General features: G+C 35.9%; 1 protein-coding gene across 1 annotated transcript in view; it reads right to left on the bottom strand.

The window, feature by feature from the left end:
• The window catches only part of Su(z)12 (Polycomb protein Su(z)12), a 953568-nt gene that overhangs the window by 807922 nt on the left and 130214 nt on the right, over window positions 1-15432 (bottom strand). Inside the window, exon 3 of the mRNA XM_090377077.1 lies at window positions 3956-4020. Within this exon, the coding sequence (XP_090233203.1) occupies window positions 3956-4020 (65 nt within the window). The remainder of the gene's footprint in view (window positions 1-3955; window positions 4021-15432) is intronic.

A 15432-nucleotide genomic window follows, 5' to 3' on the forward strand; every position in this document is an offset into this window, starting at 1 on the left:
AACTAGTTACTTTGTTTTGAAATTCCTTGCTGACTCACTTTTACTTGCTTGAAAGTTCAAAAAGTTCTTTTTTTTTCCCTCTCAAATACCTCGCAACCCACTCAAAATTCATTCTTGGTGACCCAAATTTCGGTCACAACCCAGGGGTTAAGAAACCCTGATCTAAAGGTTTGCGTAAAGTGAATATTCATGGTGAGTGATGGGTGCAGCATGGTGTACAGGTTACTGTACAAAAGTCGACGTGCAATACAATATGGGGAATGAAAGAACATTATCTAAATGATGATGTATCTATCGTACATACAGATGTATAGAGTTCCACAACCCAAGAGGAAGAGAATTTATTAAATATTTAGTATATCTTTGAATATTTTTTAATAATACTGGAATATAAATTATAAATCCTTTACTTTTTTAATTCATATTGTAGTTGTAGGATATACCACAAAGATACTCTATAATATTTTGCCGATTATAGTTACTGACCTTATCACTGAGGGCAAATGCTGGTGTCAACAACACGCTGGTTGGACAGTGGAGGACTGGAAATAAGTGTCCAAAAATATCGAAAAATGTTCAGCAACATACCTAAAAAATATGGCGATAGATAAAAAACTTACCACACAGTACTAGCATGTCCAATACGACGCTTGCATAGGTATAAAAACATACCTATAGGTAATGATATATGCTTGTGTCAGCTGCCAATGGGGTGCACAATAATTTTCACAATATTATTTTTTTACAAGTTTTGTTTTAACTTAAAAACATCTATTGATATCTTTAAAACACATTTTGTTTTTAACATAATATTTTATATTTTAAGTTTACAATAAACAGAAGATAAGCAAAAATCAATTCATTTAGAAAAATACAAAAGTATAGAAGACTGTTTTTTATCTTTTGCAACTTTTTGATGAATGGCGCTTTGAATATTTCTTGCTGCTTCGGGTAGTCAAGAAGTGGTTCTGCATGTTTTAAAGCAAAATATGGCTAAATTTTTGTAACAATATAAACTTGTCTTCCTCTTCTTCAGGTTCACCACTGTTATTTAGTGTTGGTGTAGCAGTTGTTACATTATGTAAAATTTCTTTACCATTTAGTACTTGATAGCCAGCTAAATCTTTGTCAGAATTAAGCTGATTATGAACTGATTGCTCGTTGACATCCTCGCACCCCCAAATATGTTGCAAATTTCGTAACATTTCTGGTACCAGATCTTCACAGTTTCTTTCAAATCCTAGGAATCCTTTGCTTCCTGGTAAAATATTATGCCAAGACCTCTTTAAGGTTATGCTTTTTATTGATTTCCATGCTGCTGAAACTTCATAAATCACATCCAATACAGTAAGCTTTTTCCAAAATGTCAACAAATCACAATCATTTTCTTCTGCTAACTTGAAAGATAAATATCTGCAATAAATGCTCTCATTTGTTGGATGACACCTTAATCCACAGGTTGTATTAAGCTGTCACACTGTGGGGTTAATATTTCCATCATCTGATTTTAGAATTTGCTCATTAGGATGACTTGCTGCATTGTCTAATAGCAGAACAGCTTTCTGTGGCAAGCCCAGTGATGCCAGATATTGGCACACTAAAGACAGAAATTCAGTTCTAAACCAACTGGAAAATAGCTCCTTGTCTATCCAGGCTGACTTATTATTGTGGTAATCAACAGGTAAATTTGATATCAAAATACTCAAGAAAGCACGTGGTTTTTTTGCCATTCCAATTACAGAGTTCTAAAGAAGGAGACCCTGCAGCATTAGCACAGCAAAGAACTGTCAATCTTTAGTTTTGCATTTTATGTCCTGCAGCTTTTACCTCAGTTTCATAGGCCAAAGTTTTTGACGGAATACATTTCCAGTACAATCCTGTTTCATCAACATTGTAAATTTTCTCCAGCACAAGTTCATTGGTTTAAATAAATTTTTGAAACTCACTGGCGAACTCTTGGGTGGCTGGTGCATCACTACTTAGTTTTTCACCTTGAATAATAAATTGGCGAATGCCATGTCTCTGTTTAAACCACGTCAACCACCCAGAAGATGCATTAAAAATTACCCTGCAATTGTAATTCGTCGAAAAAATATTTTGTCTTGTGTGCAAAGACTGCCCCAGACAGTGGAATGCCTCCTGCTCTTTGTTGGCTAAAATACAACACCATTGCCTTGTCGAGGTCCTCATATGTAGACTGTTTCATTGTTTTTCTAATAGTCATGCCTTTAATACTGTCAGAAGTGCCTGCAAAATCTAACAGCTTCCCTTTATTTTTTACGATGTTGCATGTGGTTTGGTCACCAACATTATAATCGTTCATTAAAGATTTAATGGATGCATCGTTTTCAAACTTTTGAATAATTTCAAGTTTTAAACTGAAATACAACACTTTTGCATTTACCCATTGCTTTCGTCATTTCCAAACAAAAAAATATTTACTATAAAAAAATTGACACTCCTGACATAAATAATGAAACAAAATTTTTTCACTAAAACAAAACTAAACATTTGTTCTCTTTCTATTGTTTTTGGGTAGCAGTTTTAAAACAGAGGGATTGCAGGATAATATGTACGTTCATCTCCCAATCACTTTGCAAGTCGCTTATTTACGACTTGCAAAACATCTGTAAACAAATTTGATGAATTTGAAGTGCTTGTCAAGAAAACAAAGGCAGATATTGTTGGGATATCAGAGACATGGTGTCATACAGCTTATTTATTACTTGATTTTTATTATTTCCAGTGGATATTTTTTTTTTTTATTTTGGAGTCTTGAAGTGTCCTGGTTAATCCAATCCAGGGAAAATTAGTTTGCCGTACCTAGTTTGAAATTTTGCATGCCATGAAGTGCATCAGATTATGCTATTCCAATTCTAACAGTACTGGACACACTCGTAACATGAAATTTCCAACATGTGTATGTGCAGAAATTTTGCAACTTTAATTTTCAAATTTTTGAAATAAAAATTTGAAAATAAAATGTGTAGTATAAACTTAAGAAGCATATACAATTATTACTGCAATCTATTAATAAAAGATGAAAAAGAATTAGCGACATTCAAGCAGAATTTTAAAAAAATAAAAATTTTTTTTTTTTTTAATTTTAAAAAAAGTGCAACCCCCTTTCCAGAAATTCAAAAGAAAACAAAAAAACAGTTAAATTCATGGGTTCTGATACTTTTCAATGTATCTAACCCAATGAATAACATTAGAAGATGTTGGAAAAACAACTTGGGAGAAATCGCATAATGAAATTTCTTCTGACTAGAAGATCTTCATGTTTTAAAAAACACATGGAGTGAAAAACATCTAAAAATCTACAAGGCATTATAAAGTTAAAGTTAAAAGAATTTCCAATGCAATCTAATGGCTTTGAACTTTAAAAATGGGCAAGAGAGACAAAAAAAAAAAAAAAAAAAAACTGAATGAAGAGGGAAAAAAAAAAAAAAAAAAACTGAATGAAGAGGAAAAAAAAAAAAAAAAAAAAATTGGACCAAGCCTATGGACATCAAAATTAACAACATAGTGGGAGTGGGCAAAAAGGATATGCTGAGAAAAGAGGAGAGAATAAATAACCAAAAATCAGAATAGATTACAAACCTCTAAGGCTGAGAACTAAGTGCACACCATAAAAAATGCAGTGGAAGAATTGTGAAGGAAGCATAGGTAGGCTACAGCCAAATCTGCAAACTTAAAGAATGAGATTTCTCATTTTATAAAAATATAAATAATTATCATCTGCCAAAATTCCACCACAATACTCATGGAGTCTTTCCAATGTAAAGGTATAACTTTGGCCAACTACTCAAAGGCAAACAAAAACAAATCACTAGGTAAACAATGCTAAATTGAGCTAGAAAAATATTAGCGATACCAAATCTATACAACAAATCATATGAAAAGTTATAAAGATAAATCAGATTTAATGTGCACCAAATTTCAAACTTCTTACCTATTTTTGTGTGTTCTTGACATACGATGCCTCATATAGGTAAGAGTGCGTGTCAGGAATATAGGCTAAAAAAAAAAAGAAAATTTAAATTTCAGTGATCAGAAATAGATATTTTTGTTGGTAATCTGCACTAACAAAAAAAGGCATAAGATTTTAGATTACTGTTATATCTACTTGAACAAAAAATGCATTTTTCATAAGAACCTCATTTTTGTTCAATTTCTAAGCATTCAGAATACAATGAAGTCTTTTTTGGAATACACCTCAAATACAAATATTGAGAATGAAAATAATTTTAAGAGAAGTAGCAATCACTGATTTCGGTAATTCATTATGCAAATGGTGACTTTTGCAGCGATATTAAATTTTTTTTATATAAATTAGTGATGTCATGTTTATCAAATAACACATTTTATAAAACTTTTTAGAAAAAAATGCATTTAGGGTTTTTTTTCTTGTTTTTTTTCCTGCTATAATGTGGTACATGTGTTCGAAAATTCTCCACGTTATGGCATTTCGCACATTAAAAACAACAGGGCTTAAGGGGAAAATAGGAATGGGGCAAAGCAGAGCACTAAAAAAAAATAATAATAAATTCAGTGTGGTAATAAAATTGTGTTAGCAATTTTATTACCACACTAAAATCATTAATTGTTAGCACTTAAATAGAAAGGATGCAAGAATATTTATTGATACTTTCTATTAGGTTTGTCGGAAAACTGGTAGCTTGGGTGGATTCACAGACTACAAGATTAACAGTAGCCATAGGCAGGGTTGAAAGTGATTCTTGCACTGCTTCTATTAGAATGAGCAGCAGTCTGGAAAGGTGCTGGGAGATTTCAATGACTGCTGGGAGTCATCATGAAACAAGCAAATACATGGGCAGTGTCAGGCTAACTAAGAGTAAGAACAGGTGCATGTACACCAATGCTAGAAGTGTAGTAAACAAATTTGATGAATTTGAAGTGCTGGTCAAGACAAAGTCAGATATTTTTGGGATATCAGAGACATGGTGTCATACAGCTTTAAACATTGCAAATTTGAATTTGCGGTGTACAATGTGTACACAAAGGATAGGAAGGAGGAGGGGTTATGCTGTTAGTTAAGAAGCACAAAATCTAAGGAAATGCATCCAACTGACATCAGTGAAAAGTGCAATGCTGAGTCATCTTGGTGTGACATAAACGCTGGAAAAGTGAAAATGAGAGTAGGAGTGTGCTTTTGGCCTCATGACTCTGATGAGTATAATAAACAACTGTACAGAGAAAGACTGGGCCAGTAAATCAAACTGTCTTATAATAGGGAATTTTAATTTCCCAGAGATTGACTGGAATTTGTGGGTTGGTCACTCGCACACTAGCAAGGCTTTTGTGGATTTATTGGATGATTGTTTCCTACAGCCGCATGTTCAGGAGGCTACTAGAGGGAGTAATTCTTTTGATCTGGTTATTAGTAGTGATTCTTCATGCATTAAGAATCTGCAGATAAAGGAATACTAGGTGGCAGTGATCACAGTGTGCTCAAGTGGGATTTACTCAAAGAGGTAACTACCATCAGGGGAAAATGGAAGGGTTTTTGCTTTCGTAAAGGTGACTACAGAGGTCACAGAGATTTTTTAAGGTTCTATACAGTGGAACCACCTGATGATGTTACCAACAGCAAATTCTAAATGGGAAGCATTCAAGGAAGTATTTTGGAAGCTACTAGGCTTTTCATACCAACTAAGAATTACTGTTCAAGATTTAGACCTAAATGGAGGTCAGATGAACTAATGGGGCTCGTGGCAGAGAAGACAAATGCATGGGATGCATATAAATTGTCAGGTGACACAAAAGCCTATGGTAGATATAAGCTAGTCTGAATTAAAGTCACAAAGGAGGTTAGGTTGATTACGAGAAATCTTTGGTGGCAAAGGATGCAAAAAAACTTCTTTACTTATGTAAACCCTAGGAGGAAGGGGATGAATCAGATTGGGCCACCTGATTTCGATGATCTGACTGCTGATGATCCTGCTCAGATAGATGACAATCTTAATGAGTATTTTGCATCTACATTCACACATGAGGAATTCTGTAAGGAAGGGGACGACAGACGTTTACTAAACTCTTAACAGGGAACTAAATGATTTTGTAATAACGGAAAGCAAAGTGGAGGAGAAATTGTTGAAGTTAAACATAAAACAGGAACCTGGGGGGGGGGGAGATGGAATCTATCTAGTAGCCATAATTATGAGAGCATCCTTAGATTCAGATCAGGTCCCCAATGGACTGGACATGTGCAAATTTTTCCCCAATTCACAAAGGGGGTTCAAAGAGTGATACAAAGAACTATAGACCTGTTAATTGATCTTCTGTTCTGGGGGAAAATAATGGAATCACTGGTTAAAAAAGCATTGCACGATCACCTAGACAAAACTGCAGTAATAGTTCAGACATAGCATGAGTTTATTAAGGGGGAGTTCTTGTCTGACCAATTAGATTGGATACTACAATGTGGTTACAAAGGAACTGGATGCAAAAAAAAAACAATTTTGATATCCTATACTTGGATTTCAGGAAAGCTTTTGATACTGTTGCACAAGGAAGACTGCTGTACAAATTGAACAGTATGGCATTAAGGGCAAGTTGCTGCAATGGACGGCCTCTGTAGTCAAGTGATCAGGAGCGGGAGTGCAGTAGCACAAGCTCTTTGAGTAGACCGGGATTCAAGCCCCTGACTGCTAAATACGTTCGGATCTGTCAACCCGCACTGGACCAGCATGGCAAATTATGGTCTATTTCCTTCAGCATGAATTGTTGAGGAGGCGTCCATCCTGCAGTGGGTTGATAATGGCTGCGGTTTTTTTTTTTTTTTTTTTTTTTGCTGCAATGGATAAAGGGATGGTTGAGTGGGAGACGACAGAGAGGTAATCAATGGATACTGCTCTTCGTGGACTAATGTTATTAGTGGAGTCTCCCCAGGTTCGGTGCTGGGCATTGCTGTTTTATGTATTTATCAATGATATCAATGACGGTATATCAGGCTTAATGTCAAGTTTGGAGATGATACAAAGGTTGGCCGAGTTGTTAATGACAGTAAAGATAGTATGCTACTGCACAAGAATCTATAAACATTAGGCAGCTGAGAAGTGGCAACTGAAGTTTAACTTTGACAAATGCAAAGAACTGCATATGCTGTAACCCAAAAGAAACAAAGAACTGTGTGATACTACACACACATGGAAGTGGAGAATGAAAAAGACCTGGGAGTAATTGTGCAGTCAGATAAGGTTCTCTGAGCAGTGCAGACGAGCTGCCAGAGCAGGTAATGGAGTCTTGTCAATAATATATAAGAATTTTGCTAGCAGAGACAAGGAGGTGATTATCCTCCTTTGTATAAGGCAATGGTCAGGCCCCATCTTGAGTACAGCATACAGGTCTAGAGGCCTCATTTTAGGAAGGATGTAGAGTTACTAGAACGAGTACAAAGAATGGCAACAAGACTGGTGAGAGGAACACAGGGGTGCTCTTACCAAAAAATACTTTTCTGCAAGTTGCAGTGTCTGGAGACTAGGCACCTGCAAAGTAATCTGAGTGAGGTGTATAAGGCTTTGAATGGTTTCAGTAGGCTCAGTGTTGATGGGATTCTTCTGCTTGCTCAGATTATGAACCTGAGGGAGCACAGATTCAAAGGAAATTATGGATTTCCTTTGAATCTATGAATTCAAAGGAAGTTGTAAAATAGATGTGCATAAGTTTGCATTTAGCCAGCAGGTAGTTGATTGCTGGAACAGACTTCCATCTGTTGTTGTGGAAGTTAATAGCTTGAATAAAATTAAGAAAAAATAATGAAGTTCTCTGAGCAGTGCAGACGAGCTGCAAGAGTAGCTCATGGTGTATTGTCAATGATATATAGGAATTTTTCTAGCAGGGATAAGGAGGTGATTATTCCCTTGTATAAGGCAATGGTCAGGCCACACCTAGAGTACTGTATACAGGCCTGGAGGCCTCATTTCAGGAAGGATGTAGAGCTGCTGGAACGAGTACAGAGAAGGGCAACTAGATTGGTGAATGGGACAAAGGGGTTCTCTTACGAAGAAAGGCTTAAGTTTTGCAAATTACAGTGTCTGGAAACTAGGTACCAGCGGGATGATCTGATAGAGGTGTACAAAGCCTTGAATGGTTTGAGCATGCTCAATGCTGATGGGATTCTTCCTCTAGCTCAGAAAAATCACCTGAGAGGACATAAATTCAAATTGAGGAAAGACAGACGTAGGATAGATGTGCGGAAATTTGCCTTTAGCCAGCGGGTGGTTGGTGGGTGGAACAGACTTCCATCCCTTGTCGTGGAAGTTGATAGCCTAAATAAGTTTAAGGCTCAGCTGGACAGGTATTTCGAACGAACAGAGGGGTGAAGTGGAAGTGGTTATTTTTATTTATTTATGTTACTTTTTTTTTTTTTTTTTTTTTTGGCTGATGCTGCATAAGCTTGCTTTCTTGCATCAAATGCCTCTACTAATGCTAATGCTAATGCTAATGCTAAGGCTGAACTAGACAAACATTTGGAATAACTGGATGGGTGAAATGGGAAGGGTTTTTTTTTTGGCTGATGCCATACAAGCTTGCTTTCTTGCATCATATGCCTCAACTAATGCTAATGCTAAAAGAAACCTGGCATACAGTCAGTCCTCGTATAACACGTGTTTACACTACACAAATTCGATCATACACGATTTATAAATAGGGGAACGATATCTTATATAACACGAACCGAATACGCTTATGCACGATTCGCCTTTGTGTTTACAAGAAATGGCAGTCGAACGCAGAATCACCCCCAACCGAACGCAACACAATAGGAATGAAGAGAAGATTCTGAAAATGTATTTATGTTTTTTATAACAGTGAAAGGGAAACACATTTCACCATAATAATGTAAAAACCAACACAATTCCAGCTATCGGTAATGCTGGAAATAATCGCAAATGCAATTAGATCGAGTTTACTGCCAGTTTATAACAGATTCCACTAGCAGGAACGCAACTGGAAATTGTTTTTATTGTTTTATGGTAGTAACCCCTAGAAATGTGCTTTAGTAAAATGTGAGGTGTTAATAGTGTATTCCTTTGTAACTTGGTTACAGACCAGTCTTTACAGTGTTGTTTATTCAGTTGCTGCACGCGCAGCTTTGTTTATGTGTATCAAGCGTGCCTCCTCGTTTTGTAATTGTGCTTTATTCCCTAAAAATGAGTAAAATATAGTACTTAAAAGGTGTGAAAAGGAAGCGTCCTGGTGAAGACACTGCAGATTCGGAGAGAAAAAGAAAAGCAATATCGATAAACAGAGGCGGACTGGGTCAAAAATTCTTACCCGGGAAAATTTATAGTGGCCTCATACTATGGTTTATGGCCAAAATCACACCGGCCTCCGGCCCACCGGGATTTCCACAGAGGGTTATGGCCAGTCCGCCTCTGTTGATAGAGAAAAAATATGAAATTGTGAAACGCTTGGAGGGAAATGAAAGACCATGTGATATTGCATGTGCTACAGACCTAATGAGGCAACCCCGAGAATTACAAAGAATGCAGAGAAAATTAAAACAACTTTCATAGCAGGAACAACTCAAAGTGTAATTAAAATACATTAGATTAAGATACAAAGAATCGGAAGAAATGGAACGGCTGTCATCTGTTTGGATATAAAATCAAACAAAAAACAAGTTTTTTCTTATGATAAAGAAGCAAAAGCATTAGCAACATTTTATTACGTAATAGTCGTAATAAAATACGTATTTTATTCGTAAAAAATACTTACGTATGTTTTATTATTTATTATATTATAATAAAATATAACATAATAATAATAAAAAATATAAAAAATTATAATATTATTTTTATTACGTATTTTAATCGTTATAAAATACGTAAGTATTTTATTACGATTATTTATTGTGTTTGGTAATGTTTTGGTTACCAATGTGTGTTCAATCTTGGGTGGTCGGCACCTAACCCTATTTTTCCCATAGGGCCTGTTGTTTATATTGCACGATTTTGCATTGCACGAGGGTTTCTAGGAACACAACTATCGTGCTATACGAGGACTGACTGTATTTCTTGCAACCAGCATACAACTATTTGAAAAAAGACAGACCACTTCAGAAACTGCAAAGTTTTGACTTTCACAATGTAGCATTTGCTTATTCAAGGTTACTTGCTTTTCCCCTCCCACTAGTTCTATAAATACATGCAGTCTTCCATAAAATGCATTAAGCTCCAGCATATCTCATTTTGCTATACAGATGCTTGAATACTGTGTGCTATATCTAAGAAATTTAGATGAAAGTAGTGTTTCCAAACTTAATACATTTGCTCTAATTATGATCTGCCTCCAAGTGGAAGCTGTTCATAATAAGATCACAATTAAAATTCATTTCTTGAATGTTAGTTTAATCTGATTATCCACACCTTTCTCTAGAATCAACTACATAGATGAATTCATTGATGTTGGGAAGAGGGGTGAGTTCCACCACTACAAACCAACTAACTCAGCAACTGACTGAGAAAATGTCCTTGCTGGGAGGTATCTCTCTTCAGCCAACATCTGGCTGATCACTAGCAAGTCCTGTGTCTGTGATTGATCAACTTTATGTTGCATTTTTATAGAGCAACTTCAAAGAATGGTATCAGCTTCAACTAAAGAAACGCATGACTCTGACTTCCATCAAGAAAGATACACAAAAAAAAAAATATATATATATATTGCATTTATAATTTATCATTACATTACAGTATTTATTTTCCCACTGTGCCTAACAAGAACCCAAAGCATATACAATTTCCCTTGTAACAGGAATGTAACCTGTTTCTAATATTAACCTGTTATGTCGGGATTACTTCGGGGAGGTTCTGGTCCCAGGGGTAGCCTACATTCAAACACAAACATTGCCAAAAAAAAAAAAAATTTTATATCCAATTACTAATTTACAGCTATTCAATTTAGTATTAACAATATCATGCAAGGAAGCTTACATGCCACAAGACAAAAAAAAAAAAAAAAAAAAAAAAACTTTCATTTTCCCATCCCTTCCAATAATTTCTGCAAATCTTTCTTAAATTTACTATCCACTTCCACAACACTAGGCACATGACCATTGACTACCATTTGGCTAAATGTCAATTTCCATACACCTAATCTGCAAGCATTCTTTTCTGATTTAAATTCATGCTTGCTTATATGCTTCAAATGAGAAATGACAAGGGTGGCATCATCATTTAGTTCACTTAACCCTTTTAATGCCATATGACTTCAATTACATCACTATGAAGATGCCTAGTTTCCAGACCCTACAATATACAGAACTCCTGTTGCAGAAATTCTGGGAATTAAGCGGTATTAAGTGGCTGCAAATTTCAGAAATTACTTCATAACAGGTTAGTTTCTAAAATCATTTTGAGACTTTTATTTTATTTTATTTTTTTATTAACAGGCTAAATTATAAATAGTTCAAATTACCACAGCCATATAGACTTACTTATTATTGTATTTAGGTGAGTATTTAGAACCCTACATCTTAGTACTCAGATAGCCTTTGTTGTCTCATATTGATGTTTGATGGAAACTTCATTATTTGATGCATGTAAATTGTAGTATTCTACTGTGTTTTAAATAATTAATAGTTTTTAAATCCATTGTATGATATTTTGCAAATTTAACTTTTATTTAGAATAAATTAAGGATTCACCTATAAAAGTGAGTAATGTCATGCCAAACAATGTTGTAACTAATGGCAGAATTGAACATTGGCAAATGCAAGGTACTGCATAATGGGCAGGCATAATCCCAGATCAATGTACCAACTGTGTGGTACTACTAAGAATAGCAGAAAATGAAAGACTTGGGGTAATTGTGCAGTCATATACAAAGTTCACTGAGCAGTGCAGAAAGGTTAGCAGGACAGCTCAAGGCATTTTGTTAATAATATCAGGAATTTTGCTAGCAGGGATAATCCAGTGTATGAGACAATGGTTAAGCTGCATCTTCAGTAATGCATACAGGTCTGGAGGCTCATTTTAAGGATGCAAATCTGCTGGACGGATATAGGGAAGAGCAATGAGATTGGCGACGGGAACAAAAGGGTACCAAGAAAGGCTCCAGCTCTGCAAACTGCAGCATCTGGAGACTGGGCACCTACAATGTGATCTGATTGAGGCATCAGATTGATTGAGCAAGCTCAATGCTGATAACCCAATGATAGCTCAAACTACACGCAATGAGGGGAACAAATTCAAATTGGGGAAAGATGGCTGCAGAACAAATGTTAAGTTTGCATTCAGCCAGCAAGTGGTAAATTGTTGGAACAAACTTCCATCTGCTGTGTTTGTGGAAGCAGGTAGTCTAAAGAAATTCAAGGAAAAACTAGATAAAATATTGGAATAGATGGATAGATGATGTGTGGTACCCCCCCCCCCATTTTGGCTGATGCTTTATAAGCTGGGTTGTTGAACGGCGAAATGTTTCCTCCCAAAGTGGTAGAGGTCCGAGTCTGCTTGATTCAAAACTGAATTGGATGACTACTTTATGGGAATGATATGAATATTTTCTTTTGTTTTATTATTTTATTTTTTGTACAATGCAGAAAAGATCTGCTTCCATGCATCATTTGGCCTGACTAATACTACTGTAAATTTTAAATTTAAATTAAAATGAAATTATAATTTCATTACTGATATAAAGAATACCTATAATCCAAAGTATCCCTTGCTGGTTAGAGGATTTCTCCATCAATGGAGAGATTTGACCTCGTCACTCCATAAATAAAGCAATAATTCACTGTGTTATAACTACAAATTTTCTCTATAACCAGAACCTTCTGTACATTATATAATACTTAATGATGAAATCTGAAAGACTGTAGAGTTCCCCCTGTTTAAGAAACTATAAGATCGTACATCATTTGTACATGTTGTAGATGTCAGTACTTTCCATTACTCTGTAACTGCCTCATGCTATCTTTTTCTGTTCTATTTGACCAGCCAGATCTGCAGTCATCCATTTCGGCATCCCCCTCCTGCAATATTTTCTTAATGGTATGGGTGCATTCATGGCACTAGTGATTTCTGCTTTGAAAGTATTCCATAATTCAAATGTCGCTCCTCCTCGGCAATCTGCCTAATTCACAGATGCCATATAGCACCTTAAACTTGTTGAGTGAGAGAAGACAGAGAGTGGCAATCAATAGACACTGCTCTTCATGGACTAATGTTATTAGTCGTGTCCCCCAGGAGTCCGTGTTGGGCCCATTGTTGTTTTCTGTATTTATCAATGATATTGATGAAAGTATATCAGGCTTAATGTCCAAGTTTGCAGACAATACGAAGGTTAGCAGGGTTGTTAATGACACTAATGACAGTACGCTACTGCAACAGGATCTAGAAAAGTTGAGATGGGCTGAGAGGTGGCAACTGAAGTCTAACTTTGACAAATGTAAAGTACTGCATATTGGTAGCAGTAACCTCAGTGTAACATATCAACTGTGGTACTACACTCAGGGTGGTAGAGAATGAAAAAGACCCTGGGGGTAATTGTGCAATCAGATATGAAATTTTCTGAGCAGTGCAGACAGTCTGCAAGAGTAGCACATGGTGTCCTGTCAATGATATACAGGAATTTTTCTAGCAGGGATAAGGAAGTGATTATCCCCTTGTATAAGGGGATAATCACCTTGTATCACCTGATAATCACCTTGATAATCACCTGACCTTGTATAAGGTCAGGCCACACTTTGGGTAATGCATACAGGTCTGGAGGCCTCATTTTAGGAAAGATGTAGAGCTGCTCGAACAAGTACAATGAAGAGAAACAAGATTGGTGAATGGAACAAAGGGTTACTCTTACAAAGAAAGATTTAAGTTCTGCAAACTGCAGTGTCTGTAGACTAAGGCCTTCAATGGTTTGAGCAAAGTTAATGCTGATGGGATTCTTCCTCTTAACCAGATTAGTCACCTGAGGGGACATAAATTCAAATCGGGTAAAGGCAGTTGTAGAATAGACGTGCAGAAATTTTCCTTTAGCCAGCAGGTGGTTGATTGTTGGAACAAACTTTCATCTGTTATTGTAGAAGTTGACAGCTTAAATAAATTCAAGGCAGAGCTAGACAAACATTTGGAATTAATGGATGGGTGAAATGGGAAGGTGGTTTTTTTTTTTTGGCCGATACGATATAAGCTTGCTTACTTGCATCATGTGCCTCTACTAATGCTAACTGTCAAAGTCCCCTCCTCTAAAATTAAAACCAGTGCCTTTACCTTTAGCTACTGCAACATCTTTTTGCATCTTCAAACTGATGATTGCATGATCGCTTCCTAACAATGGTTCCTGCTCTGTTATATCAGCCGATTCATTAGTAATGTGGTCAAGAACATTTTCACCCCTAGTACTTTTTCTAACATGCTGGTACAAATAATAATCATCTAGTTTATTTTAAAAAAATTTTCCCCCATAGTGAGTTTCCCTGCCACTTATTCCAATCAATCTGGGGCAGATTTAAAGTCACCCAAAATTAGACTTAAGCTTTCTTGCCCATTCTATCTGCATGTAACAACCCTCATCATATTCTTCACAACATTCTTGTCTGTAGATTACTCCCACTCACCTTGTTCCTTTGCTTCTAACTAACTTACACCACACAGGTTCTATGCTAGCAGACATAACTTCAGACTCAACAAATTCTCCCTAAAATTTTGTGTGTTTGGGAAAATAGTAGAAATTTACAGTAGAAGTTTAAATAAAATTTAAATTTTATATTTTACAATGGATATCAAAGTAATACAGGCACAAAAGGCAGAATGATTTCTCCAGCTAAATCACTGATAGTAACTGTAACTATGACTCTACAAATCCTGTCATACTAATCTATTTGTGTGTAAATTTACATAGTGTTTTCCAAGTATTTCAAATAAAAATTTAGACATTTCAGTTTACTTTCTTTGTTTTTTCTACTATAACCCCAGGGTCTCGTATCTGGTAGATGGGCTTGGCACACCCAGGGTCCTGAGCTGGATATCATCATTCTTCTCTCTCTCTCTCTCTCTCTCTCTCTCAGGGTAACTCGGGACTTTTTTTTTTGGCTGGCGCAGTATAAGTCTCAGGCTTCCTTGCACCATAGAGATAATAATAATAATATTCACTTTTTAAAACAATTTAATACAAACATTGGAGTGCTTGTACTTATCTTTGGCAGTTACTCAGAAGCTTCCAAAATAACTGCTTAATTCCTAGAACAGTAGTGCGCAATCTGTGTGGTGCAACCCCCAGAGGGGTTGCAGGATAAAATTAAAGGGGTCGTAGAAATTTTTAAATAAATTCATTTCTGTGTACATAAAAACTAAAAACCTGTTGTTAAAATTACGTTTTCTATACGGTAGATGTAGACCTTATAACATATTTAACAGCCTTATAAATCGATAAGGCTGTTAAATTGGAATAACACTTATAAGAATT

This window comes from Mastigoproctus giganteus, chromosome 7, assembly GCF_048544385.1.
Source record: "Mastigoproctus giganteus isolate SK-2022 chromosome 7, ASM4854438v1, whole genome shotgun sequence".
Lineage (NCBI taxonomy): Eukaryota > Metazoa > Arthropoda > Arachnida > Uropygi > Thelyphonidae > Mastigoproctus > Mastigoproctus giganteus.